Genomic DNA, 27,309 nt, shown 5'->3' on the forward strand with positions numbered 1-27,309 from the left:
TGTTAGAACCGTTCCAGAGCCATGCAGTGGTCTGGTATCTCTCTGGTCATGTGATGCTGCCACCTTAGTCCCCCTCATGAGTCTGAGGAAGTAGGCCCCAGGTTAGCAGCTAGCTTCCGACTGATGTCCTATTTTGAACTGAATTCATTTCTCCTGCCTCGAAGGAAAGGAGGTTCTTTAAGGCTGGGTCCAGACCAGGATTTTGAACTAGCTCACAGACAGGATGCAGGTGGACCAAAAAAGCATGACCAAATGCACCCACCTGCCTCCCGACCCGCTCCTGCCGCAGGGCCGTCCCACTCTTGCCTCAAAAAGCTACCACTTCAGAAGTGGTAGCTTTTTGTGGTGCGAGTAGGACAGCCCTCGGAAGGGTTGGGAGTGGGACAGGTGGCAGATGTGCACGTTTGGTCACGCTTTTTTGTTCCACCCGCGTCCTGTCCGCGTGCCGGCTCAAAACGTCGGCCTGGACCCAGCCTAACCTTCTCTTCTCCGATCTGGTTTCCTTTCAGTTCTCTCTCCTTGGCTGTTGACTCCTTCCTGCCTGTGTCTTAGGTTTGGTGGGAGAGAGCAGCCGAAGGATGCAAGGAGAGAGCTATCGTATGCCAGATGAAAAGGAAGCCCCCTCTGTGTAACACCGCTGCTCATCGAAAGTAGGCCACGGCTCACTAAGGAACCTCTAAGAACATCAAGAGATATTGTATACATGACACATCAATCCTATGGGAATGTATTTGCAGGAAACGACCATTCTTCACCATACAACTGCCTAGCTGCAAAGGGAAATGGTGGCTGCTGACGGGGTTGGATTTATGTTATAGCTATGAGCATTCAGTCCAATTTAGGTTCTTTGCAATGGACTCGTTACCCGAAGGACAGATCACTTGCTATCTGTCCAGGTTCCTTTTTAACGGAGAATCTGTTTATTGGAGGAGGAATCAGGCAGGCACCATACATTAAATAACACACATTTTACCAGTTTTCATTGCACTTTGCAACTGGGTTTTACTCAGGGCCGGTGCAGCCATTAGGCAGCAGCCTGGAGAACGGCCCAGGGAGCGGGCACTGGGCTATTTTTATTTATTTTATTTTTATCAATGTTATTATATTTATATCCCACCCTCTCCTGTTGGGCTCAGGGCGGCCAACAGCAGTCAACAATTCGACAACGATTTAAATTATTAAAATAAAACATTATTAGAATATTAAATACAATTTTAAGTGCAATTTCAACACAATTTCAGATGGCGTTCTGTCTTGTTCAGAATCATTTCTGTTAATACTGTGGGATGGTGGATACTACGGACCCCTGTAGATGTTAAGAGCACCTCCAATTAGTTGTTGAAAGCCTGCCTGAACAGGTATGTCTTGCAGGCCCTGCGGCAAATCCCGCAGGCCCTCCCCCCAACCCTTGCCTACGCAGTGAGGGAAATTTGCATGCCGCCATTTGTTATTGCCTGGCTGCCATTGCTCTGTCTCCCGGCAACTTTAAGAGGCGGAGCATTGGCGACCTGGCGGCAGGCACGTGTGCTCTAAGGCACAGGAGCCGTGCCGTGCCCCTGGGCTGGGAAGGTGCAGGCGGTGGGGTGGGGATGGTGCCTTGCCTGGTATCGAACTGGTGCTGGTTTTACTGTGTGAAAAGCTGCTGAAGTAGATTGAGACTGCATTATTGAGCATGTGTGAAAGCCTCCATTTTGGACCTAATTTTTTTTTTAAAGTTTAAATGCTTTTAGCTTACCCTGCACGTTGAACAGGAAGGATGTGCTGCCTCTTTATAGCATTAATGCTAGGGTTGAGAAAATTTCCCCCATTCCATTTCTGTGTCATTCCTGAATTTCTCCCTGTGCTGTATTCTACTCCTTTATTCTAGTGTAACTGGGAGAATTTCTAAAATCATACCCAAAATTGGATTGTGCATCGTTTGCCGCATTCAGCCTATTTGCATCTTTTCATCTCCTCTGCATTACCAATGGATACATGTATATTAATAAAACAAGACAAGAGGCACCTGGCATGTGACTGGATACACAAGTGCATCAAGATTCTTTTTATCCAGGGTTTTAGCTGATGGGCAATGCAGTCCTGCTGACTGGTAAAACACTACTCACAATCGCGATACATTCCCATAAAGACTGCTTGGACTGCGGTGCTCTATCAATGCATATCATTGGAATCCAGTAGCAGTTTAAAGGCCAATGAGATTTCCAACCTATAAGCTTTCCAAACTCAGAGCTCCCTTTATCAGATTGAAGCTCTGACTCTCAAAAGCTCATACTTGGCGAATCTTGTTGATTTTTAAACTGCTACTGGATTCAAATCTTGTTCTTCCTCTTCCAACAAGGATACTCAGCTGAAACCACAGACACTCAGTTATACAGAGGAGGAAAAAGACCCAAGTGAACCGATGGAACTGAAAGATGGAGCAAATTGCACGTGCGCGACAATTCGTTCAAAATTGCACACGCACGACAATTCCTTCAAAATTGCACATGCATGACAATTTGTTCAAAACTGCACGTGCATGACAATTCGTTCAAAATTGCACGTGCACGACAATTCGTTCAAAATTGCACATGCATGTCAATTCGTTCAAAATTGCACTTGCACGACAATTCGTTCAAAATTGCCCATGCATGACAATTTGTTCAAAACGGCACATGCATGACAATTTGTTCAAAACTGCACATGGATGACAATTTGTTCAAAATTGAGATTTTTTTTTTAAAGGACAACAAAGAACTTATACCGACTAGTTTCAATAACAAGGCCAATACTTAAGAATTCCAAAATTTGGAGAAAAATTAGGATGAGAATTTTCAAAGTACCCCTAGATGAATGGCATGTAGGAAAAATACTGAACAGCCTGCATAAGTGTGGGGCCATGGCTTAACTTGTTCTAAAATTTTATTTATGGAATGGCCTAAATTGCTTTAGGCACACTTTGGAGGTTTTCATTACTGTTTTAGTCCTCCTAATTAATGTAGTAAGAATCTCTGGTTCAGATTCCTCCTATTGTTACTACTATTTACAACACATTTACAAGACTGCTGTCCTCTCTTATATGTGCCTTCCTGTTAAGGACATCAGTAGCTCATTAATAACACAGAGGACTTCTGTGTATGCAAGTAGGGTTCATATTGCCTGATATAAAGGCAGAGAGCCCCACATAAGCCTATACAAATGACACCAAAGAATGATCTCCTAAAACTCAGTGCATGTTGAATATTATGTAAAATCCTAAATAAGCCCTTTGCTAACTGGAGTAATTGCCTCAGGGCTTTTTATTGTAGCAGGAACTCCTTTGCATATTAGGCTATACCCCCTTGAATCACCCAATCCTCCTGGAACTTACAGTAGGCCCTGTACGAAGAGTCCTATAAGCTCCAGGAGGATTGGCTACATCAGGAGTGTGTGGCCTAATATGCAAAGGAGTTCCTTCTACAAAAAAAAAAGCCCTGGTCACATGTCTTCAGTAATCATAGGGTTGCCAGATCCCCCTGGCTGCCAGTTTGCGGGGGGGTGGGGGGGTAGGTTTCCAGTTCCATGTTGGGAAACTCTTGGAGATTTGGGGACAGAGCCTCGGAAAGACAGAGACCTCAGTGGGGTACAATGCCAAAGCACCCATTTTCTCCCAGGGGAACTGATCTTTGTATTCTAGATATGAGCTGTAATTCCAGGGGATCCCCATGTCCCACCTGGAGGCTGGGTATCCCTAACAGTTAGCAGTTGATACTGTTGGTACCAGCAGCTGCCGTAGCAGCCGTCTTTCTTACTTGTTTCATCTACCCTATTTTCATAACCTTCTGAATCAGAAGAAGACTGTTCTAGAATCGAGTTTGATCTCAAAAAACCTAACCCGTGTCATGTCTGAAAAAGCACACTCTTGTAAAGAAACATGCACATTTGTGTTGCAGGGCATTCTGGGTCTTTAAGATGGGAAGAACTTTTTAAGGGCTTGGCACAGGAGATGCTGAGAGCAGAACTCAGTCAATGTCACCAATTGTTTGGTTTCTTCCCCCCCCCCCCTTTTTGTTCCATAGTAACATTCACTGTTTGATGACTGTTAGTGTTCCTACGGTGATGACAGGGAAATTGCTGGAGTGTCCACCACAGCAATAAATACTCACTGTTTACGGTACCTGCTAGTGCATTAATATTATTCAATCCAACAGTGGCTCCAGCCAGTCCTTGGAGAGTGCCCAGAGAAGTCAAAGAATTCATGGCCGCCCCAGCTGTGGAATTCGCCGTCGATGCAGCCACTAGAGGAGGCAAGTGCAGGGCGAATAAACAGGGATTAGAGCTGGTCGACCCCAGACCGCTTTCAATGGCATGCCTCTCACCCGAGCATCAATCATAAAAAGTTCCAAAGCAAATACAGAAGAACGTGGCAGGAGAAGTCTGCTTTTGGAAGTGTCTAAAGAAGTGCCGCTATAGGGCAGAAACCGCACAACAAACCATGTGACTGGGCAAAGCAGCAGACAAGTGGCACCTTTAAGACCAACTTAGTTTTATTCAGAATGCAAGCTTTCGTAGGCTCTTAAGCAGACTTCATCAGACAAAATGGGAATGGCAAGCCATCTTTAGGTGCAACGTGTCGACCGCTTTGTTCTATTGCTTCAGACCAACACGGCTGCCCACTTGAATCTATCTACATCAGGGGTGGCCAACGGTAGCTCTCCAGATGTTTTTCGCCTACAACTCCCATCAGCCCCAGCCAGCATGGCCAATGGCTGGGGATGATGGGAGTTGTAGGCAAAACATCTGGATAAACTATAAATCAGGGGTGGCCAACGGTAGCTCTCCAGATGTTTTTTGCCTACAACTCCCATCAGCCCCAGCCAGCATGGCCAATGGCTGGGGCTGATGGGAGTTGTAGGCAAAAAAAACATCTGGAGAGCTACCGTTGGCCACCCCTGATCTACATGTAATTGGGCAGTTCATGGAATATGGAGTTTCCTTGCATTCTTCTGTGTTCCTGTACTCTTTCAACAGTTGACAAGTTGCTTGAAAACATCAAGAAGCTATATTTTAAGTATCACCAGGAACAAATGTAAACATGTAGGGAGCAGATGTTCTATAGCAGGGGTCCCCAATCCCCGGGCCATGGAGCAGCACCGCTCCGTGGCCTGTTAGCAACCGGGCTGCGAGTTGTATAATATATTACAATGTAGTAGCAGTGATAATAATAATAATATGACATTGGATTTATATCCTACCCTCCACTCCGAATTTCAGAGTGGCTCACAATCTCCTTTACTTTCCTTCCCCAAGACAGCCACCCTGTGAGGTGGGTGGGGCTGAGAGAGCTCTCCCCAGAAGCTGCCCTTTCAAGGACAACTCTGCGAGAGCTATAGCTGACCCAAGGCCATCCCAGCAGCTGCAAGTGGAGGAGTGGGGAATCAAACCTGGTTCTCCCAGATAAGAGTCTGCACACTTAACCACCACACCAAACGAATAAAAATAAAGTGCATCATTATATCATCCCAATATCATCCCCCCCACCCCGCCCCCGGTCTGTGAGAAAATTGTCTTTCACAAAACCGGTCCCTGGTGCCAAAAAAGGTTGGGGGCTGCTATTCTATAGAGTCTGAACTGTAATTTAGGAAGTCTCCTAGTTGTGATTTGACACCTAGAAAGCCTGACCCACACAGGTTAGGGGGATGGAATGAAGAAGGACAAGAGAACGAAATCCCTCTTTGTTCTTCTCCACATGCAGGTCTGCTGAAGAAAGGAAGGGACTTCTTCCCCAGGCTCCTCCTCATTCCATCCCATTCAACCACACCAAGCCCACTCATGATCCTTCTGGGGACCAGAAGAGGTCGCAGATCTGGAAAGGAGTGTGGAAAAACCTTCATTTATGGAGTATTGGAGGAGGGAAGGCAGCATGGTATAGTCAGATCTCATCAGATCTCGAAAGCTAAGCAGGGTCGATACTTGGAAGGGAGACCTCCAAGGAAGACTCTGTAGAAGGTGGCCATGGCAAACCACCTCTGCTTATCGCTTGCCTTGAAAGCCCCTTGTTGGGGGTTACCGTATGTCAGCTGCAACTTAGTCGCACTTTACATACACACATACAGGGGTAGAATTCTAGCAGGAGCTCCTTCGCATATTAGGCCACACACCCCTGATGTAGCCAATCTCCAAGAGCTTACAAAAAAGAGCCTTGTCAGCTCTTGAGGGATTGGCTACATCAGGGGTGTGTGGCCTAATAGGCAAAGGAGATCCTGCTAGAATTCCTTACAGGGCTCTTCGTACAGGGCCTGCTGTAAGCTCCAGGAGGATTGGCTACATCAGGGAGGTGTGGCCTAATAGGCAAAGGAGGTCCTGCTAGAATTCCTTACAGGGCTCTTCGTACAGGGCCTACTGAAGCTCCAGGGGGATTGGCTACATCAGGGGTGTGTGGCCTAATATGCAAAGGAGGTCCTGCTAGAATTCCTTACAGGGCTCTTCGTACAGGGCCTACTGAAGCTCCAGGGGGATTGGCTACATCAGGGGTGTGTGGCCTAATATGCAAAGGAGCTCCTGCTAGAATTCCTCCCTTGCATACATTGATGGTTGGCTGCAATCCATACCATTGGCTTGGTTCAATGCATGACAAACATATCAGCACGCCCCACTTATGTGAAAATCAACGCTGGCCTTGGATCTTTCATCCATTTTCTAGTTATCACTAGTTATAACAACTTTGCATCGTAGGTGGGCAGAACTGGATGGGTTGCGTGGGTGAAGCTTGGAACTCCACCAACTTTGCTAGGCAGCAGCTGCCAGTGATTTTGCGTCAACTTGCCTGTTCTTCTAAAAAAAAAAATGAACTGGTACCTTGAGTGGAACAGTGCCCCCAATGGCTCCACCCCGGCCACACTCTGTTAGGGTCCTATTGTAGATCAATAACAATCTAATATCAAACGGCTTTTTTTGTAGCAGGAACTCCTTTGCATATTAGGCCACACACCCCTGATGTAGCCAATCCTCTTAGAGCTTACAGCAGGCCCTGTAATAAGAGCACTGCAAGCTCTTGGAGGATTGGCTACATCAGGGAGGTGTGGTCTAATATGCAAAGGAGTTCCTGCTACAAAAAAAGCTCTGCAGACAGATGTGGAATGAACTGCTAAGTGAACTTGTCAACCGTTAATGATGAGCAAACATTTATGGAATGCCATTTCTTTACACCTGTACAGCTCTGCAGTAGGCCAGAGGTGAGCGAAAATTATTCAGGATATTGTTTTCTCAACGCAGATGTCTAGTAGTTTCCCCAGAGGAAACAAACACATGTTAGCAATCTATCAGCCAACCTAAAATCAGCTTGGTAAACAGAGTCTCACTTATACTCCATTGGTCTTTTTCATCATTCGCGGCGATCTGAGCCATAAATTGGCATGATGTACATATAATCCAAATTATGATATTATTACAAATAAATTAATGTACAGTACAATACTATATGTTCAAAAAGACTGCACCATACCAATAAATATACAGATTTTCTTCTTCAGAGGACGTGAAGGAGTATAGTAGTTCCAAGTCGCACTATTAGGAACAACTCCTTAAGTGTTCAATTTTAGTCCACAATTTTTAAAAAAATCTTCACCATACAGATCTTCCTTCTTTCTCTCACGTGTGTTCCAAAAACATTTCCCAAATGCTTTCTCAAAGAACAGACCTGATTAGATCCACTTTAAAAAAAAAAAGCATGACCCACTTTTCTGAAAAGCATGATCCACTTCAGAGGACAATGTCCCATATGAAATTATAACAGAGTGTCCCCCTTGGAACAAAATATTAATTAGACCCCTACTTCTCTAGCTCTGGAGTCCAGATCCATCCTTCTGGTGTACGGCTGTGTTGAGGGCCAAGACATTTGGACAGGGGTGGAATTCTAGCAGGAGCTTCTTTGCATATTAGGCCACACACCCCTGATGCAGCCAATCCTCCAAGACAGGGGTGGCCAACGGTAGCTCTCCGGATGTTTTTTGCTTACAACTCCCATCAGCCCCAGCCAGCATAGCCAATTGGCCGTTGGCCACCCCTGCTCCAAGAGCTTACAAGGCACTTTTTTGTAAGCTCTTGGAGGATTGGCTGCATCAGGGGTGTGTGGCCTAATATGCAAAGGAGCTCCTGCTAGAATTCCACCCTGGCATTTGGATCATCTGATCATCTGCATTTCGATCATCTACTTTGGGGTAGTTTGTTTTTCATTACCCAAAGAAGAATTTCACTAAATTCATTTGAAGAATTTTTTTTTAGGGATTAAAATTTAATCTTTTTACTAGGGCATAACATAGCAGTTTATTCAAAAGAGCTCCCCGGTGCATGAGAGAATGGCACTAAGCTGCAATCTTTCAGGTAATTGTAATGTTTATATCACTGAAATGGACGGTGCTACTGATTTCTTTGTGTTGTTAAAACAAGCATCCATTGTTTGCCTGGATCTTGCTACACACTCCTGGGTTTGGAGAAGTGGTCAAAGTATCTCCAGAACCTTTGCTGAGTACCAGTATTGAATCTTTAGATTCAAACTTTGAACATGACACTGGCATACTCGGGGCTGGCACGTCCATTAGGCAGCCTGAGGCAGCTGTCTGGAGCATGGCCCTGGGGAAGGCTGCTGGTTTTGGCCCTCTCACTTGCCCTTGCCTTGGAGGCAAGAGTAATAGTGAGCTCGGTGGTGGCCACCGTGGGGCTTCCAGGCCCAGTGTGCATGCACGCCGCTCTGCCCCTCGTGTCTGTGCTTCCAAGCACAGATGCGAAGGGTGGAGTGATGGTGTGTGTGCATGTGCGCACACTAAGCCGAGAATCCCTGTGGTGGCCGCTGTTGATAGGGCTGCCAAGCCCCCAGTCTGGGCAGGGTTTCCCCTGCCTGGGAGGTTCTCAACCCACCGGACCACACTGGACCAGCGGGGGGAACCTCCCACGATGTTGCTGGCGCGATGACATCATCTGGAAGTGATGTCATCTCACTGGTGACGTTGCGCGGCAACCACTCTAGGCGATTCCGGGAAAACTTTATGGTTTTCCTGGATGCTCTAGCCATTTGGGAGGGGAAACTCTATGGTACAATAGGCACCATAGAGTTTCCCCCTCCCAAATGGCTAGAGCATCCGGGAAAACCAGAGTTTTCCCGGAATCGCTCAGAGCAGTTGCTGTGCAACATCACTGGCGTGATGGCGTCACTTCCAGGTGACCTCATCGTGTCGCGCCAGGGGCTTAAAGGTACTTGGCAACCCTAGCTGTTGAGCTCGCACTTGCTGAGGAGGTAAGAGGCGACAGGGGTGGCTGGCCTGGGGCACTGGCCTTGTGCAGGCTCCCCAACACCGGCCCTTGGACCATCAACCTTAGTAATGTCTCTGCAGACTGTCAGCAGCTCTCCAGATTGTCAGGCAGAGGGCTTTCATATCATCTACAGCCAAATAGAGATGCCAGGGATTGAACCAGGGACCTTGTGCATGCCGAGCAAATGTTCTACCACTGAGCCACGGCCCTGCCAGTGAAAAAAATGTGTATTCTGAAAGGATTCCACATTCTGGTCCTTTCTCTTCTGCATAGCAAACATTCCATAGGAGATAAAACTCTTCCCTTCACCACCACCAGGGGTCATTCCATAGAAAAAGAGGTGCCGGAGCTCATTAGCATAACTGATTTGCATCAATCATTTGCCTATGCCACACATCCCCTGGCATCACCGGAGGGTGTACGAAATTATATCAGCTCCGCATCTACCTTAAAATGCTTCTTGAATTATGACTGTCATCGTAAAACTTTAGTCCCATCATACTTTTTAAACTACTTCCTCCTGTGTGGTCACAGAAGCACGATGAAGATTTCCCTCTGTCTGCTTTATACGTTTTGGTTCTTTCCCCATTTTTTCGTGAGGGAAGATATTTACAAAGTTTGCCCAATCTTAAGATTTCTGCAAAATTCTCACAGGGGGTTTGAACAATGGAGCCCAGAAGCAATTATTTTTTGGGGGGGAGGGGGGTAAGAAAGAACATAATGGCATTTAGAGGTTCCGGAGCTCAGCTCCTGTGAGCTCCTGCCCAAAATGAGACCTGACCACCACAATACCTAAGGAAGGCTGTGCTTGCCAAACGCTTGCGACCATCGGTGGCCATTGACCTGAGTCATCATGTCCATCTTTTGTTCTTAATTTTATTAATAATAATAATAAACTTTTATTTATATCCCGCCCTCCCCGCCAAGGCAGGCTCAGGGCGGCTAACAAGACATGGTAAAACCATGATACAATGAAACAATATATAATATAATTAATAATTTAAACAGTAAAACCAATAAAACAATATAACATTATAATATAATCGAATTGTGTATAAGATGGCTCAGTGTTATTGATGTTATCAGGGGTTCCATCTTAAAAAGCTAGCTGGAAGAGGGCAGTTTTGCAGGCCCTATGGAATTGGTTAAAATCCCGCAGGGCCCGCACCTCTTCCGCAAGTTGATTCCACCATTGGGGGGCCTTCGTAGAGAACGCCTGTTCTCTGGTATTTTTTAGTTTGGTTTCTTTTGGCTCAGGGATTTCGAGAAGATTTTTTGAACTTGATCGTAGTGCTCTCTGGGGAACATATGGAGAGGGGGGCGGTCCCTAAGGTAGGCAGGTCCCCGACCATATAGGGCTTTAAAGGTAATGACCAGCACCTTGTAACGGACCCAGTAAACAATTAACTTCATTTATAACTTATTTACAAATTATTCATTTACTTCATTTGTCTTTCTCCCCAAGATAGCTTACGGCACTGTCCTCTCCTCCATTTCATCCTCACAGCAGCTGTGTGAAGTAGGTTAAGCAGAAAGAGAGTGATCTACCCAAGGTCACCCAGCGAGCTTCCAAAGCACAAGTAGGGATTCGAACTGAGATCCCCCAAGTGCTAATCCAACACTCTTAACCCACCACACTACACTAGCAGACAACTTGTTTGGAGTGCTTGTTGGAATGGGATTGGGATTGCCTAGGATGCCAGCCTTCTGAGGGTACTGAATTGGGCTCCCCATGTGACTTGGTGACGTTATCAGTGTGCGTGGGGCGGGGGGAGTGCCAGAAGTTAGCCTTGCCTAGGGTGCCAGGCAGTCTAGAGCCTGCCATGGTCTCAGGCAGAAGTCTTTCACATCACCTAGAACTCTTCCGCCTTCTCATTTTGTCACTTTTGCTTTCCTATGGCTTTGCCCCCCGCCCCTTTTCCACACGTTTTGCTCCCCTTAGCTGTCAAGTCAATATTGAATTGCTGTATGCCTGGCATATCTCACTGGACTTTAAATCTGCAGAGGAATAGTCCAGGCATACAGTGATGTAATATCAAACTGACCACTAGAGGGAGCCGACCACAGTGGAAAAGGGGGGGAAACACCCAAAGCAACAGGGACATACAAGCAACAAAAATCAGAATGCGAACATAAGAAAAGTCATGTTGGATCAGGCCAATGGCTCATCCAGTCCAACACTCTGTGTCACACAGTGGCCAAAAAAAACCCCAAGTGCCATCAGGCAGTCCACCAGTGGGGCTAGAAGCCCTCCCACTGTGCCCCCCAAGCACCAAGAATACAAAGCATCACTGTATTCAGACAGAGAGTTCCAATGATAAGCTGTGGCTAATAGCCTCTGATGGACCTCTGCTCCATATGTTTATCCAGGCTACTCTTGAAGCTGTCTATGCTTGCAGCCGCCACCACCTTCTGTGGCAGTGAATTCCATGTGTTAATCACCCTTTGGGTGAAGAAGTACTTCCTTTTATCAGTTCTAAACCGACTGCTCAGCAATTTCATTGAATGTCCACGAGTTCTTGTATTGTGAGAAATGGAGAAAAGTACTTCTTTCTCTACCTTCTCTGCATAATCTCTGCATAATCTATGCATAATCTTGTAAACCTCTCTCATGTCACCCCTCAGTGGACGTTTCTCCAAGCTAAAGAGCCCCAAGCGTTTTAACCTTTCTTCATAGGGAAAGTGTTCCAACCCCTTAATCATTCTAGTTTCCCTTTTCTGCACATTTGTGCAGATGAATGTGGAAGAGATTCTACTATTTGATCCTTTTTTAAAAAAAATTGGAAATGCTGGGGATTGAACCTTTGGCCTGCAAAGAGGATGCTCTACCAAGTCACAGCCCCTCTCTCTTAAACACCGAAACAGAAAATGGGGAAGATAACATAGTCTACCATTAGGCAGCTGGTTTGTCCCAAAAAAGACAGCGACTTGATAGGTGAGCTGTACCTGACTGAAAGATTAGTTCAGTAAAAGCTAACTGCAGCTCATACAATGATTTTTTGGGATTGCCAAATCTCTATTTATTTATTTTTTAAAGCCAAAGCTAAATTCTATTACTTGCCTTCACAGCATCGGATGGAAATTGGTTCAATGTTTCAACTTACACATTAAATGGGGGGAAAAAAAATTCCTTCACTTGCATGCGTCTTGGGACATTTGATGTAAGGGGGGGCGGGGAAAGCGCTGAAAAGAGTCCTGCTAACCTTTTCTGGCAGACTTCCCCCACCCCCGGTTCCAAGCCGGCATGCAGTAAATAACTAACGTCCTATTACATTACAGTGCTTTTCTAAGAATTTAGTTAATTAGCATTTGATGGATTAGTTGTCCTTTAATGTGCCACAAAACATCCCAGTCCAGAGAAAAGCAATCTCTTATTTTTGGACACCGACAAAATTGAGTGAACCGCGAGACTCGGCACTTGTGGCTGCGACGAGCCACTTAATATTAAAACTCCTTCAGGTGTGCAGTTTTGTTAAGCTTTAAATTAATTCTGACTACTTGGATCTCACAGTCGACTCCTGGACGGTGCTTCTTCGTAAATCGCTACGGTATACCAGGTAGCATGTCTACCCCTGCGTACGGCCAGGTTGACAGCAGCCCCTGATAACTCCGTGGCCAAAAATAACCCAGCAATAGAGCTGCGGTCTGCTTGATACGTGCAGTTTGTGCTAATAGGCTCTCTTTGGGGCTGGTGTGTCTGCGCTGGCCCAGACGTGGAGCAGGTAGGGTGTGCAGATCTGAAATGTGTATGGGCCTGCAATACGGTTCAGCATAGGGCTCCTGGAAACCCTGATCTTGCCACCAAAAAGGGAGGGAAGAAGAAGAAGAAGACATTGGATTATTATTCTGCCCTCCACTCAAGAGTCTCAGAGCGGCTCACAATCTCCTTTATCTTCCTCCCCCACAACAGACACCCTGTGAGGTGGGTGGGCTGAGAGAGCTCTTACAGCAGCTGCCCTTTCAAGGACAATCTCTGCCAGAGCTATGGCTGACCCAAGGCCATTCCAGCAGGTGCAAGTGGAGGAGTGGGGAATCAAACCCGGTTCTCCCAGATAAGAGTCCGCACACTTCACCACTACACCAAACTGGCTCTGGAGGGAGGGAGGGAGGATGGACGGATCAAAAAAAAAAGTCACAGTTCTGGTATGCAGGTAAACAAGGGTCAAGCATTGCCTGTCCAGGTCTGAAAGACTTCTTTCTAGTCCTTAGCAGGCCTCGGGTTCTGTGGGAGCTCACAGGAGCACAGCTCCTGAACCTTTCTGAGAGTTCCTCCTCCTCCTCCTGAGAGTTCCACCTCCTTGTCCATTGAATAGTAGCTGCATAACAGTCCCTGGATGAACCCCACCACCTGTTTTTCTACAAAATGACCCTGATCCTTAGACATCTTCTAGCCTGCTAGACTAAAGGGACGTGGCTTTGAGCTAGCTCAGGGGTGGCCAAACTTGCCTAATATAAGAGCCACACAGAAGACACATCAGATGTTCGGGAGCCACAAGATAAGAATGTCAGGTTTTGAGAGCCACAAGACAGGGGAAGGAAGGAGGGAGGGAGGGAGGGAGGAAGGAAAGAAGGAAGGGAGGAGGAAGGAAGGAAGGAAAGAAAGAAAGAAAGAAAGAAAGAAAGAAAGAAAGAAAGAAAGAAAGAAAGAAAGAAAGAAAGAAAGAAGGAAGGGAGGGAAGGAGGAAGGAAGGAAGGAAGGGAGGGAAGAAGGAAGGAAGGAAGGAAGGAAGGAAGGAAGGAAGGAAGGAAGGAAGGAAGGAAGGAAGGAAGGAAGGAAGGAAGGAATGGAGGGGGAAGGAGGAAGGAAGGAATGAAGGAAGGGAGGGAGGGGGGGAAGGAGGAAGGGAAGGAAGGAAAGAAGGAAGAAAGGGAGGGAGGGAAGGAGGAAGGAAAGGAAGGAAGGGAGGGAAGGAGGAAGGAAGGAATGAAGGGGAGGGAGGGAGGGAAGGAGGGAGGAAGGAAGGAGGGAGGAAGGAAGGAAGAGAGGGAGGGAAGGAAGGAGGAAGGAAAGAAGAGAGGAAAGGAAGGAAAGAAGGGAGGGAGGGAAGGAAGGAAGCAGGGAGGAAGGAAAGGAGAAAGGGAGGGAAGGAAGGAAGGAAGGAAGGAAGGAAGGAAGGAAGGAAGGAAGGAAGGAAGGAAGGAAGGAAGGAAGGAAGGAAGGAAGGAAGGAAGGAAAATTAGATGGGCAACTGTAAATGCATTCTCCAACCTACCAGCTGGTTTGGCTTGGAGAAGTGATTTAAAGAGAGAAATTCCTTCTCCAAGCCAGCTGATGGGGCAGTGGGGACTTCAAGAGCCACACAATATGTGTGAAAGAGCCACAGTTTGGCCACCTCCGAGTTAGCTGCACAGTGGGGAATTCCTGGAGATTTGGAGATGGAACCTGGGTTGGTGGAAAGGAAGGACCCCAGTGAAGTATAATGCCACATAGTCCATCCTCCAAAGCAGCCATTTTCTCCAGGAAAAGGGATTTCTGTCGTCTGGAGATCAGTTGTAATCCCAGGAGATCTCCAGGTCCCATTTGAAGATTGACAGTGGTACTCTGAGCAATTTTAGAATATTCTAATCATGAGGCTGATTTACATTTTCCTCCATTTTCTTCTATCTTAAAACAACAACAACAACAACAACAACCTTTCATACACGTTATCAGATTCATCTGTTTAAAACAAAGATCAACAGCAACTTCCTAAATTAGCAAGGGCCTTGCTGATCACACCAGTGGTCCATCTGGCTCAGCATCCTCTTTCACATGGTGGCCACCAGGGATTTTTTTGCAGGAGGAACTCCTTAGCATATTAGGCCATCCCCCGCCCCCTCCCGCCCCAATCTAGCCAACCCTCCAAGAGGTACAGGGCTCTTTGTACAGGGCCTACTGTAAGCTCCAGGAGGATTGGCTACATCAGGGGTGTGTGGCCGAATAGGCAAAGGAGGTCCTGCTAGAATTCCTTACAGGGCTCTTCATACAGGGCCTACTGAGAGCTCCAGGAGGATTGGCTACATCAGGGGTGTGTGGCCTAATATGCAAAGGAGGTCCTGCTAGAATTCCTTACAGAGCTCTTCGTACAGGGCCTACTGTAAGCTCCAGGAGGACTGGCTACATCAGGGGTGTGTGGCCTAATAGGCAAAGGAGGTCCTGCTAGAATTCCTTACAGAGCTCTTCGTACAGGGCCTACTGTAAGCTCCAGGAGGATTGGCTACATCAGGGGTGTGTGGCCTAATAGGCAAAGGAGGTCCTGCTAGAATTCCTTACAGAGCTCTTCATACAGGGCCTACTGTAAGCTCCAGGAGGATTGGCTACATCAGGGGTGTGTGGCCTAATAGGCAAAGGAGGTCCTGCTAGAATTCCTTACAGGGCTCTTTGTACAGGGCCTACTGTGAGCTCCAGGAGGATTGGCTACATCAGGGGTGTGTGGCCTAATAGGGAAAGGAGGTTCTGCTAGAATTCCTTACAGGGCTCTTCATTAGGCTTCCCAAACCTCCCGCCCTGGCGGGGGACCCCAGGATTAGCCCCCTTCTTCCCCGCTTTCCAAAAATCTAGAAGTGGGGTGGGGGGCATGGCGTCTGGGAGCAATTCCGTTGTGAGCAGTTGCTTAAGGTGGAGAGCTCAGTTACTCTGCACGAGAAGAGCCAAGCCGAGTCCAGGAACACCTTAAGAGACCACCAAGATTTTTAGGGTTATAAACAGCTTTCAAGATTCCTTTCGTCTGATCTTCTGAAGGGAACTTTGGTTGCAGTCACGCACACAAAGGTAGGAGGGCCTCCTGGAGCGGGGCAGGGGGGGGAGTAGTAAGTTAACTGCATACTGACTAGCCCTTGTAGGATTGCTGCCCCCCGCGCTTTCTGGCTCCTCTCTTTCACTTCCCAATCCCGGCGTTTACACAGAGAACCTGCTGGGATCAATTTGCAGCCGCTTTGCATTCCACAGGCTTCCGTCATCCCACTTCTTCATAATCGTCTTCTTTTTGCACATTTACTTGGAAGTAAATCCCAGTGTTTCAGCTGAGCTTACTCCCTACTAGGCGCAAGAAAGATCGCAGTGCCTCTGTTTCCTGCTGAAGAGAGCTGCCCCAACCTTGTGCACGCTGATTTGGGAGCGCTCTTTGAAGTAGGCATGCTGAATTAAGGCTGCTGTTCTAAGCAGTGTTACTGGGTGAACTTGCCTTCTGAGCTTAGGGTTGCTAATCCCCAGGTAGGGACAGGGGATCCTCTGATTTGGAGGCCCTTCCCCCACTTCAGGGTCATCAGAAAGCAGAAGGGGGGGAATTGTCTGCTGGCCACTCCATTATTCCCTATGAAGATCGATTCCCATAGAATAATGGATAATTGATCTGTGGGTATCAGGGCTCTGGGGGGCTGTTTTTTGAGATAGAGGCACCAAATTTGTATCATAGCATCCAGTGCCTCTTCCCAAAATACCCTCCAAGTTTCAAAATGATTGGACCAGGGGGTCCAATTCTATGACCCCAAAAGAAGGTGCCCCTATCTTTCATTATTCCCAAAGGAGGGAAGGCATTTAAAAGGTGTGCAGTTCCATTAAATATGATGGGAAGAACTTCCTTTGGAGTTCAAATATGCTTATCACGCCCTTGCTGCTGGCTCCACCCCAATGTCTCCTGGCTCCACCCCCAAAGTCCCCAGATATTTCTTGAATTGGACTTGGCAACCCTACTCTTCGTACAGGGCCTACTGAAAGCTCCAGGAGAATTGGCTACATCAGGGGGGCGGGGCCTAATAGGCAAAGGAGGTCCTGCTACACAAAAAGCCCTGGTGGCCAACCAGATGACCTGAAGGGACAACAAATAGTCCTTAGAGACTGAGGTCTGCTGAAAGTGAAGACACCATCCCCTGTCTCAGCCTTCAGACTTTGTGGCAAGACAGAGTAGATAGCTAGACAGGCACACTGATCTTCCCTTCCTGTATTTACTCTTCCGCCACTGTCCCCTTTGAATGTAGGCTGTGTTCTTGGGGACAATGTCCTTTCTTCCTTCTGTTCGCTCTCTCAGATGAAGCTCCACCATCTCCCTGCACAGACCAAGAGGGATGACATGCTGTCTTCTCTTGGCACCATGAGACAGAAGGCTCTCTTGCCATCTGCTTCCATCCTTAGCTAATAAGTTAGTACTCTATCCTGTCTCTACTCTTGCTTGTACTAGGCAGGCCCGGGGTGGAATTCTAGCAGGAGCTCCTTTGCATATTAGGCCACACACCCCTATTGTAGCCAATCCTCCAAGAGCTTACAAAAAAGAGCCCTGTAAGCTCTTGGAAGATTTGTTAAATCAGGGGTGTGTGGCCTAATATGCAAAGGAGCTCCTGCTAGAATTCCACCCCTGGGCAGGCCTACTCATAATTATAGACAGGTACGACAGATCAAGATGGGTAGCTCCATTAGCCTATTTGTAGCTGTAGAAAAGAGCAAAAGTCCAGTAGCACCTTAAAGCAGGGGTGTCAAACATGTGTCCTGGGGGCCAAATCAGGCCCCCAGAGGGCTCTTATCAGGCCCTTGAGTGACTGGCTGTCGTCTGCTTCTGTCTCCCTCTCCCTTGTTTCCTTCTGCATTACAGCTTGCTTTGCCAGGCTTGCTCAATCACACAGCAGAGCTACTGAGCCAAGTTTCCTTCCCCTCCTGGTCCCCTGGGGAAGGAAGGAAAGAGCTAGAGCTTCCTTTGCCCAGTTCCCTGTGGGAGAAATGCAAAGAAAGCACTTTAAAGCAGTGTTCCCTCTAAGCTGAGTTAGTGTGAGCTAGCTCACAGATTTTTAGCCTCCAGCTCACACATTTTTGTCTCAGCTCAGGAAGGATAACTGCAGAGCACAATAATCTATGCAGTAGCTCACAACTTTAATGCCAGTAGCTCACAATTTTAATACCAGTAGCTCACAAAGTAGAATTTTTGCTCACAGGACTTTGCAGCTTAGAGGGAACGTTGCCTTTAAGACCAACAAGTGCTAACGATTTAAGCTGTTTTAAGTTTTTTTTTAATTAATTGTGTTTGTCTGTGTCCTTTATGAAGTTTATATCTCTACTACCTGGCATTACATCTTATGACACACATGACCCTAGGCTTGCCAATCCCCAGGTCCCAGTGGGGGTTCTTCCACTTTCCCAGGCTCCTTCCCGCCCCCAGTCAGCTTGCCGGTGGGGGGAAGCGCCGCCCCCAGAGGACCATATGCCTTTTCACCTCTGGAGGCTTCAGTCTCCGACTGAAAGGCTTCCTCTTGGGATGGGGTGTCTGTGTTACTTGGAAGAAGTTGTCAGCAATTCGTGAGTAGAGAGGCCAATCCCTCGCTTCAGAGTCGCCAGAAAGAAGGGGGGGGGGTGTCTGCTGAGCACTTCATTATTCCCTATGTGGAGATCGATTCTCATAGGGTATAATGGGGAATTGATGTGGAGGTTTCGGGGGCTCTGGGGGAGCTGTTTTTTGAGGTAGAGGCACCAAAGTTTCAGTATAGTATCTAGTGCCTCTCCCTAAAGTACCCACCAAGTTTCAAAAGAATTGGACCAGGGGGTCCAATTCTATGAGCCCCCAAAGAAGGTGCCCCTATCCTTCATTATTTCCTATGGAAGGAAGACATTTAAAAAGGTGTGCTGTCCCTTTAAATGTGATGGCCAAGCCCTCCCTTGGAGTTCAATTGTGCTTGTCACATTCTTGTTCCTGGCTCCGCCCCCAGTGTCTCCTGGCTCCACCCCTAAAGTCCCCAGATATTTCTTGAATTGGACTTGGCAACCCTACATGGTCCGACCCGACAAGGTCTCATTTATGTCAGATCCGGCCCTCATAACAAATGAGTTTGACACTCCTGCCTTAAAGACGAACAATATGTATGGCAGCGTACGAGCTTTTGTTTATCACTGCTCACAAAAGCGAACACCCTGCCATGAATCTGGTTATTCTTTAAGGCGCTCCCGGACTCTCGCTCTTTTCTGCAGATGTGGCAAAGACAGATACGCACCGGTTCAATTTTTAAAAAGCCTAAGAGGCTGCCCGCGGAGCAAAAAAGATCCTGAATCTTAAGCGAAAAAGAGTACGAAGGATTTTGAAACGGCCATCTTCCAAGACAAGCCACCTCCTTTTACGCAGGTTCATTTGGAAAACTGTCAAACAGGAAAAGCTATTTTGGTTTTTTTTTATTATTATTATTCTACTGGAAGCAAATTGTACATAGCGCAGTGGGAATACCGGCCTATAGCAAAATGTCACCACTGCAGGCTTGAACTGCCTATTGGAGAGATATGTATTGTGTTCAAGCGAAGAGAGACCGAGAGGGAGAGAGAAATGCTTTCAAAGCATGTCAGGCTCAGACTTTTGTGATCCTTCTCCACCAAAGCAGCCTAAATTTTCTATAGAAACGGTCTGCGTTTCCAACAATTGTGTTCTAAAACTTGAATGCCTTCCCCCTAACAAAGACAACCTCTCTGTGCTAAGGATAACATAATGAATAACCCATAAATCATTTAATGGCATCCCAAGGGCGAAGCTCAGATATTCTATCTGTGCAAATAGATTTTTTTTTTCAAACAAACAGGTCAAAAGATCCCAGCGATGACAATTCTCATTTAAGACAGGAGATCAAGGGAATTAATTGTAGCAAAACAGTCAACAGATGTTTGTATCGGTGTTAAACACGTAGATCAGATGCCGGGAGGGGGAGCGGAGCTACTCTGAAGTCCGTGGGTTCAAGCTCGAAGCTGGGACGGCACCTCTAATTATTAGGGCAGCTAGATTCTGATGGACATTTCTGGCAGATGGAGGAAACATTTGCCTGGCCCGAGCAGATTCTCCTAGTGGTAGCGGCAGATGATGCCAAGGCTGGTCAAAAAGATTTTGGAACTCATGCAGAAAATCCACAAGGCACCCTCTGGCTGGTTGGCCTGGAGCCACGTCAGCTAACAAGCTTTCTTCCACAAGCTCCGTTTCAACAAACAGGCCCTGCTCTGCCTGTTGATTTCAGGCGTGTCTCCTGGTGGGTCATGTCTCATGTCCATCTGCCTCACCCTCTTCTCCTGCCCTTAGCAATACTCAGGGGTGGAATTCTAGCAGGAGCTCCTTTGCATATTAGGCCGCACACCCCTGATGCAGCCAGTCCTCCAGGAGCTTACAAGCAGGGCTATTTTTCTAGCAGGAGCTCCTCTGCATATAAGGCCACCCCCTACCCCCGGATGTGGCCCTGATGACCATTGGCTAAGTCCAACCTGCTGAGGACTGAAATTGCTTATTGCCCTCAGATTACTGAGAGCAGCTGAGAAAAAAACAAAATCAAATGAAAAACTGGACCCCAAGAAGCTCCTAAGAGTATATACGGGCAAAAGAAGTAGGGGGGTGTACATAGACTTTTTAAAATGGAACACAGAAGCCGTAATATAACGACACAATTTTCAGCTACTGTTTCTTGGAAGGAAATTAAAACCAACCCAAACAAACAAACAAAAAAAAGGATGTTAATGTTCCAGGCAAGCTTGGAAAGAAACTCCGAAAAATTAATTAACCAAATAGGGGTGATTAGAGCAAATAAAACAAATAATAACATCAGGATAATAGGCAAAAGTAACAGCGATATGATGCGTCTGAAAACCTGTGGGAAAATCACGAAAGATGTAATATGCTTTTCTTGATTTTATCCTATGATGCTTTTCGTTTTCATTTTTAGTCACTGCCAACAGATAATTCTTTTTTTAAACCAAGTTATTCTAGCCGTGGGCAATATTAATCTTTTTCTCCCTTGAGGCCCAAAGAGCAAAACGCCTGAGAACATTAACAAAAACCCAACTTATAATCAAAGCATCACCTTTCAATTCTTAGTTAAGGTTTTCATAACAACAAAAAAACACATTCTAATGTTTCTGCAGGGAGGGACTTCACCAGATATGCAAAATTAAAATGATAAATTTACAGTTTGGGAAAGCAGTTATGGACACTGTACTGTCTCTGAATTTCTAGATGAACATACTTGAAAGCTTAACAGAATGCATTTGGAATCTGTTGCTTAAAAGGGGAAAAAAATGTTCTGGGAAGTAAGTGGTTTCTTTAGCAAGAGTCTGACATCCTTTCCTCCAAGAAAAATCCTAAGGTAGCTTTTCTTTATCACAAAATGATTGTAAGGGATAGAAAGAGAAGAAAAAGAAGAAGGAGAAGAGGAGGAGGAGGAGGCGATGGGATTTATATCCTGCCATTCATTTGGAGTCTCAGAGCAGCTTACAATCTCCTTCTCTTCCTGGCTTCACAACAGACTCCCTGTGAGGTAGGTGGGGCTGAGAGAATTGTCACCCACCTAAGAACACAAGAGAAGCCATGCTGGATCAGGCCAATGCCCATCCAGTCCAACACTATGTATCACATAAGAACATAAGAGAAGCCATGTTGGATCAGGCCAATGGCCCCTCCAGTTCAACACTCTGTGTCACATAAGAACATAAGAGAAGCCATGTTGGATCAGGCCAATGGCCCATCCAGTCCAACACTCTGTGTCACATAAGAACATAAGAGGAGCTATGTTGGGCCAGGCCAATGGCCCATCCAGTCCAACACTGTGTCACACAGTGGCCAAAAAACCATGTGTCCTCAGGAGGTCCATCAGTGGGGCTAGGACACTAGAAGCCCTCCCACTGTGCCCCCCAAGCACCAAGAATACAGAGCATCACTGCCCCAAACAGAGAGTTCCAACAATATGCTGTGGTTAAGAGCCACTGAGGACCTCTGCTCCATACCTGGCTGCATGTGGAGGAGTGGGGAATCAAACTCAGTTCTCTAGATTAGAGTCTGCCACTTTTAAACACTATACAAAACTAGCTATCTTGCTACTCTCTGTCGGGTACCCACTTTCTACTCTGAGCAGGATTGTCACTTTCTCTACTCTGTGTAAAGTTGGCAATTTCCAGGTTGGGGCTGGAATTCAACCAGAATTCAACAAGGCTACAGAGATCAGTTCTCCCTTGGAGGAAATGGCAGCTTCAGGGGGAGGACTCTATGACATCACTTCCTTGCTGAGCTCCCACCCCTCTCTAAACTCTGCCATCCACAAGCTCCCCCCTCAAATCTCTAGGAGCTCTCTCACCAGGAATTGGCCGCCCTAACTCTCTGTGTGGTATCAGTTCAGATCGGGGTGGAATTCTAGCAGGAGCTCCTTTGCATATTAGGCCACACCCCCTGATGTAGCCAATCCTCTGAGAGCTTACAAAAAAGATCCTTGTAAGCTCTTGGAGGATTGGCTGCATCAGGGAGGGGTGTGGCCTAATACGTAAAGAAGCTCCTGCTAGAATTCCACCCCTGGTTCAGATGTAGACATCAGCTGCTGGATGGACACCTTGAGGGGAGGAACAAAGGCACATTTCCCTTATCTGTTTCTTCCGCTTTATATATTAAGGAGGGGCTTGTGTGTATTCTGGCTCGATAGTGCAGAGAGGGCCCATTAGGATAGTCTCCCCCTGTCCCTCTACAATCTGCAGTGTGCCAAGCCAGTCTTAGTTTTGAAGTGACTCATGCTTCCAGAGCAATCTGCCTAATTTTCTTCAAGAAACGGGCTAATCTATGACACTTTTTTCAAAACTGACGGGATTCCTTTTATGACCCCTTTCAAACCCCGTGGCGCAGAGTGTTAAAGCTGCAGTACTGCAGTCCTAAGCTCTGCTCACGACCTGAGTTTGAACCCTGGCGGAAGCTGGGTTTTCAGGTAGCCGGCTCCAGGTTGACTCAGACTTCCATCCTTCCGAGGTTGGTAAAATGAGTACCCAGATTGCTGGGGGGAAAGTGTAGATGACTGGGGAAGGCAATGGCAAAACACCCCGTAAAAAAAAAGTCTGCTGTGAAAACGTTGCGAAAGCAACGTCACCCCAGAGTCGGAAACGACTGGTGCTTGCACAGGGGACCTTGCCTTTCCAAACCTACTATGCAGAAGTAATCCCAGACTCAGCTCTGCGAAAGGAGAAGAAACCAAGGCCAGGCAACACAGCAGGTACTCTGTTCCCCTGAAGACTGAGAACGTTCCCTGTTTCAATCCGCTTCAGAGACTGTTTGCAAATGGATTTTGCAATTTCACACTGCAAAATCCAGTTGCAAAGCACATTGAAAGTGGATTGGAAGTTTGTTATTTAGTGTGCACGAAGGCATTATCGCCCTGTGTGATTAGAGCGCTGGACTACGAAATGGGAGACTCGGGTTCAAAAATCTCACTCAGTCATAAAGGTTTTTTGGTGGTCTGGGGGAAAGTCAGTCGAATCTACTAGGGCTTCCAAGCTCCCGTCACGGGCGGGAGATCCCCCGCTTTGGCAGGTCCCAACCTGCTGGCATAGAGCGGGTTGTCGGGGTGGGGGGGATCCCTGCCCCCAAAGAGCCCCATTGTTGCATGAAATGCCCTGCACGATGACATCACCAGAAAGTGACATCATTGTAGCAGGAAATCCTTTGCACATTAGGATTGGCTACATCAGGGGTACGTGGCCTAATATGCAAAGGAGTTCCTGCTATAAAAAAGTCATGATAACGTCACTTCTGGGTCACATGGAGATTTGAGGGTGGATGTCGGGATTTGGGGAGGGACCTCAGTGCGGCTTAATGCCATTTTCTGTAGTCTGTAGATCAGCTGTAATTCTGGGGAGGGCTTTTTTTGTATCAGAAACTCCTTTGCATATTAGGCCACACACCCTGATGTAGCCAATCCTCCTGGAGCTTACAGCAGGCCCTGTACGAAGAGCCCTGTAAGGATTCTAGCAGGACCTCCTTTTGCCTATTAGGCCACACACCCCTGATGGAGCCAATCCTCCTGGAGCTTACAGTAGGCCCTGTACGAAGAGCTCTGGAAGCTCTTAAGAGGAGTGACTACATCAGGGATGTGTGGCCTAATATGCAAAGGAGTTCCTGCTGCAAAAACAGCCCATTATACCAGAAGTCTTATGCCCCTCCCAAGATGGCCACTTTTGTAACAAAAACAAGAAAAAAGACATCTGCCCCCACCCCGCTAGGCACGTAACAATGGGATGTTCAATTAGAACAATTCAGTACTAAAAAGGCCTCCTCCAGTGACTGAAATCAAAGCAGAAATAAGCATATAAATAAATAAATAAATAAGGGGGGGGGAGAACTCTCCCCCCACTGTCACTGAATGGTATATATATATATATAAATGTTCCATTATACTCTGGGTTTTAATGGAACTGCTTTAACAGACAGGCTTTATGGAGCTAAATGTGTATTCCACAGAGTGGAGAACGAGGAAGGCAAAGCAAGGTGAAGCTCTTATTCAGGTTTACAAAGCATTTAATGGAGTGGAAAATGTAGAGCCGGATAAGAAAGCTGCAATCGTCGAACATCTCATCAAAGGTTGTTTCTGTGTTGATCTGTAGTACCGTTTGTAAGGGGGAATGCGGCTATCAAGCTAATGTGTTTTTTTTTTCTCCCTTGGAATTAAGATGCAAAGAAGACTAAGGCTGCTGAATGACACCTCCCCTCCATCTCTTCGTATTCTCTGGGGCTGGGAGAGGGGGTGTACAAAAATGCAAGCTGCCTTTTCCATGCAGGAAGGAAGCGGCATGGAATTTCAAGACCACGTTAAATCCAGATGGTTACAGGGCTTATTTTTGGGGGGGGGGGGGGGGGTAGCAGGAACTCGGTTGCAGATGTTAGCCAGTTGCTTGGGGGCGTGATCCAAGCCCTCTGAGGGCCTGATTTGGTCCCTGGGCCACATGTTTGACACCCCTGGCCTAGGGCCAGCCCTGGGCACTCCTACTTCAAAAGGCCTGGCTCAAACGAACAAAGCTATTGCGGAAAATTCGGTCAACTCCCTGCACGACATACACATGCACCAGGTTCCTCAGCAGTGCTGCAGGGATTCAGGGATGCCAGAACAGGGCATAACTCCATTGTGCTGTGTGGATTCCTGGAAGGAGGGGAAAGTTCTGTCCCTTTAATACTGGCTTAATGGGATATATATCAGGCAGAGTTATGTATAGGGTTTCCAAGTCCAATTCAAGAAACATCTGGGGACTTTGGGGGTGGAGCCAGGAGACTTTGGGGGTGGAGCCAGGAGACATTAGGGGTGGAGCCAAGATCAAGGCTGTGACAAGCCTAATTGAACTCCAAAGGGAGTTCTGGCCATCACATTTAAAGGGACAGCACACCTTTTCAATACCTTCCTTCCATAGGAAATAAGGAAGGATAGGGGCACCTTCTTTGGGGGCTCATAGAATTGGACCCCGTGGTCCAATCTTTTTGAAACTTGGGGGGTATTTTGGGGAGAGGCACTAGATGCTATACTGAAAATTTGGTGCCTCTAACCCAAAAAACAGCCCCCCCCCAGAGCCCCAGATACCTGTGGATCAATTCTCCATGATTTTCTATGGGAATAAATCTCCATAGGGAATAATAGAGTTCCCAGCAGACATTTCCCTCCCCTCCCCCCGCTTTCTGATGACCCTGAAGCGGGGGGAGGGCCTCCAAACCGGGGGATCCCCTGCCCCCACCTGGGGATTGGCAACCCTAGTTATTTACCTTCCTGCCATGAAAAGCTCTCGCTGCCCATTTCCACACAGTAAGCCTCTATTAAAGGGGGAGGTCATTTTTCACCGGACCTGCCGGCAACCCTATCTTGTTACATACCTAGTGGGTGGCAATATACCTGGAGCCACTGCGGCTTCTCATACCGGCTGCATCTTCTGCGGTTTGCCACAGAGTCTGGCAGCGTCTTGTGAAAAGTCGTATGAATGGGATCGAAAGCGTTGCAGGGTATTCTGGAGGCCCCCCCCCCTTTCTCAGCCCTTTCTTTATTGACGTGTCCCAAACTCCTTTGCAACTCGTTGGCCAAACTTGAGTAACCTGAGAGCCACACAGAATAAACATCAGATATTTGAGAGCCGTGAGACATGAACGTCAGATGTTTGAGAGCCTCAAGGTAGGAAGGAAGGAAAGCAAATAGTGAGAAGAAAGCAACTTTAACTTTAAATGCATTTTCCAAGCTACCAGCTGGCTTGGCTTGGAGAGGTGATTTAAAGAGAGAAATGCCTTCTCCAAGCCAGCTAATGGGGTGGTGGGGGCTTCAAAAGCCACAGAATATGTGTGAAAGAGCTGCATGTGGTTCCTAAACCACAGTTTGGCCACCCCTGGTATAGTGGTTAAGAGTGCGGACTCTAATCTGGGAGAACCGGGTTTGATTCCCCACTCCTCCACCTGCACCTGCTGGTGAGACCTTCTTTCAGAGCTGTTCTCTCAAGAGCAGTTCACTCATAGCTCTCTCAGCCCCACCTACCTCACAGGGTGTCTGCTGTGGGGAGGGGAAGGGAAGGGAAGGGAAGGGAAGGGAAGGGAAGGGAAGGGAAGGGAAGGGAAGGGAAGGGAAGGGAAGGGAAGGGAAGGGAAGGAGATTGTGAACCACTCTGAGACTCCAAATGAAGGACAAGCTATAAATCCAAACCTTCCTCTTTCCTGGCAGCCACCAACGTTTTTTAGGAAGTGGGTGGGGCTTCTGCCCAGCAAGGCTTCTGATTGGCCACTGAAGATTTGATTGGCTGTGCAGATGTTTTAAAATGTTGCTTTATCAGCAGCTGCCCCCACAGCACAAGGGCCTTCACTGTGTGCCTGCAGGTAAACTGTGGCAGCCATTTTGTAGCTGGCTCGCCATTTTGTGGCTGCTCTCAAGATGCCGTGTCAGAATTCCAAAGATGTCTGTGGACTGGAAAAGATTGCGGACCCTTGCGCCTTGGGGAAAACCCAGAAATAGGAGAAGTATAAATAAAAGTGAGAAGAGAAAGGCAGCTACAGGTTATAATCACTGTGGTTTGATTTTGTTTTTCTTATCTTCTGGGGGACTTTCCCAAATTCTCAGCCCTGAGGCAGCTGAGTAGACTGATCCTCCTCAAGACTATAGCTGTGGGATAACCAGGGGTTGTTTTGTAGAAAAATAAGTGGTGGAGCTCATTAGCATAACTTATTAGGATATGCCACATGCACACCTCAGCCAAAAGCAATTCGAAACAAGAGAGGAGAGGCCCAGGTGAGCGAGGCCTGCTTGGGCTGGCCAGAGATCCAGCCAGCCCAAGTAGGCCTCACTCACCTGGGG

General features: G+C 47.2%; 1 protein-coding gene across 16 annotated transcripts in view; it reads right to left on the minus strand.

Moving 5' to 3' along the window:
• CELF2 (CUGBP Elav-like family member 2) overlaps positions 1–27,309 on the minus strand; it is a 554,552-nt gene that overhangs the window by 24,512 nt on the left and 502,731 nt on the right. For 9 of the 16 annotated variants that reach the window (XM_060245945.1, XM_060245952.1, XM_060245947.1 and 6 more), the window contains one exon: positions 4,125–4,256. In XM_060245945.1, coding sequence (XP_060101928.1) covers positions 4,125–4,256 — 132 coding nt within the window. The remainder of the gene's footprint in view (positions 1–4,124; positions 4,257–27,309) is intronic. The other 7 variants (XM_060245946.1, XM_060245953.1, XM_060245948.1 and 4 more) reach the window with 1 other exon arrangement.

Source organism: Heteronotia binoei, chromosome 8, assembly GCF_032191835.1.
Source record: "Heteronotia binoei isolate CCM8104 ecotype False Entrance Well chromosome 8, APGP_CSIRO_Hbin_v1, whole genome shotgun sequence".
Lineage (NCBI taxonomy): Eukaryota > Metazoa > Chordata > Lepidosauria > Squamata > Gekkonidae > Heteronotia > Heteronotia binoei.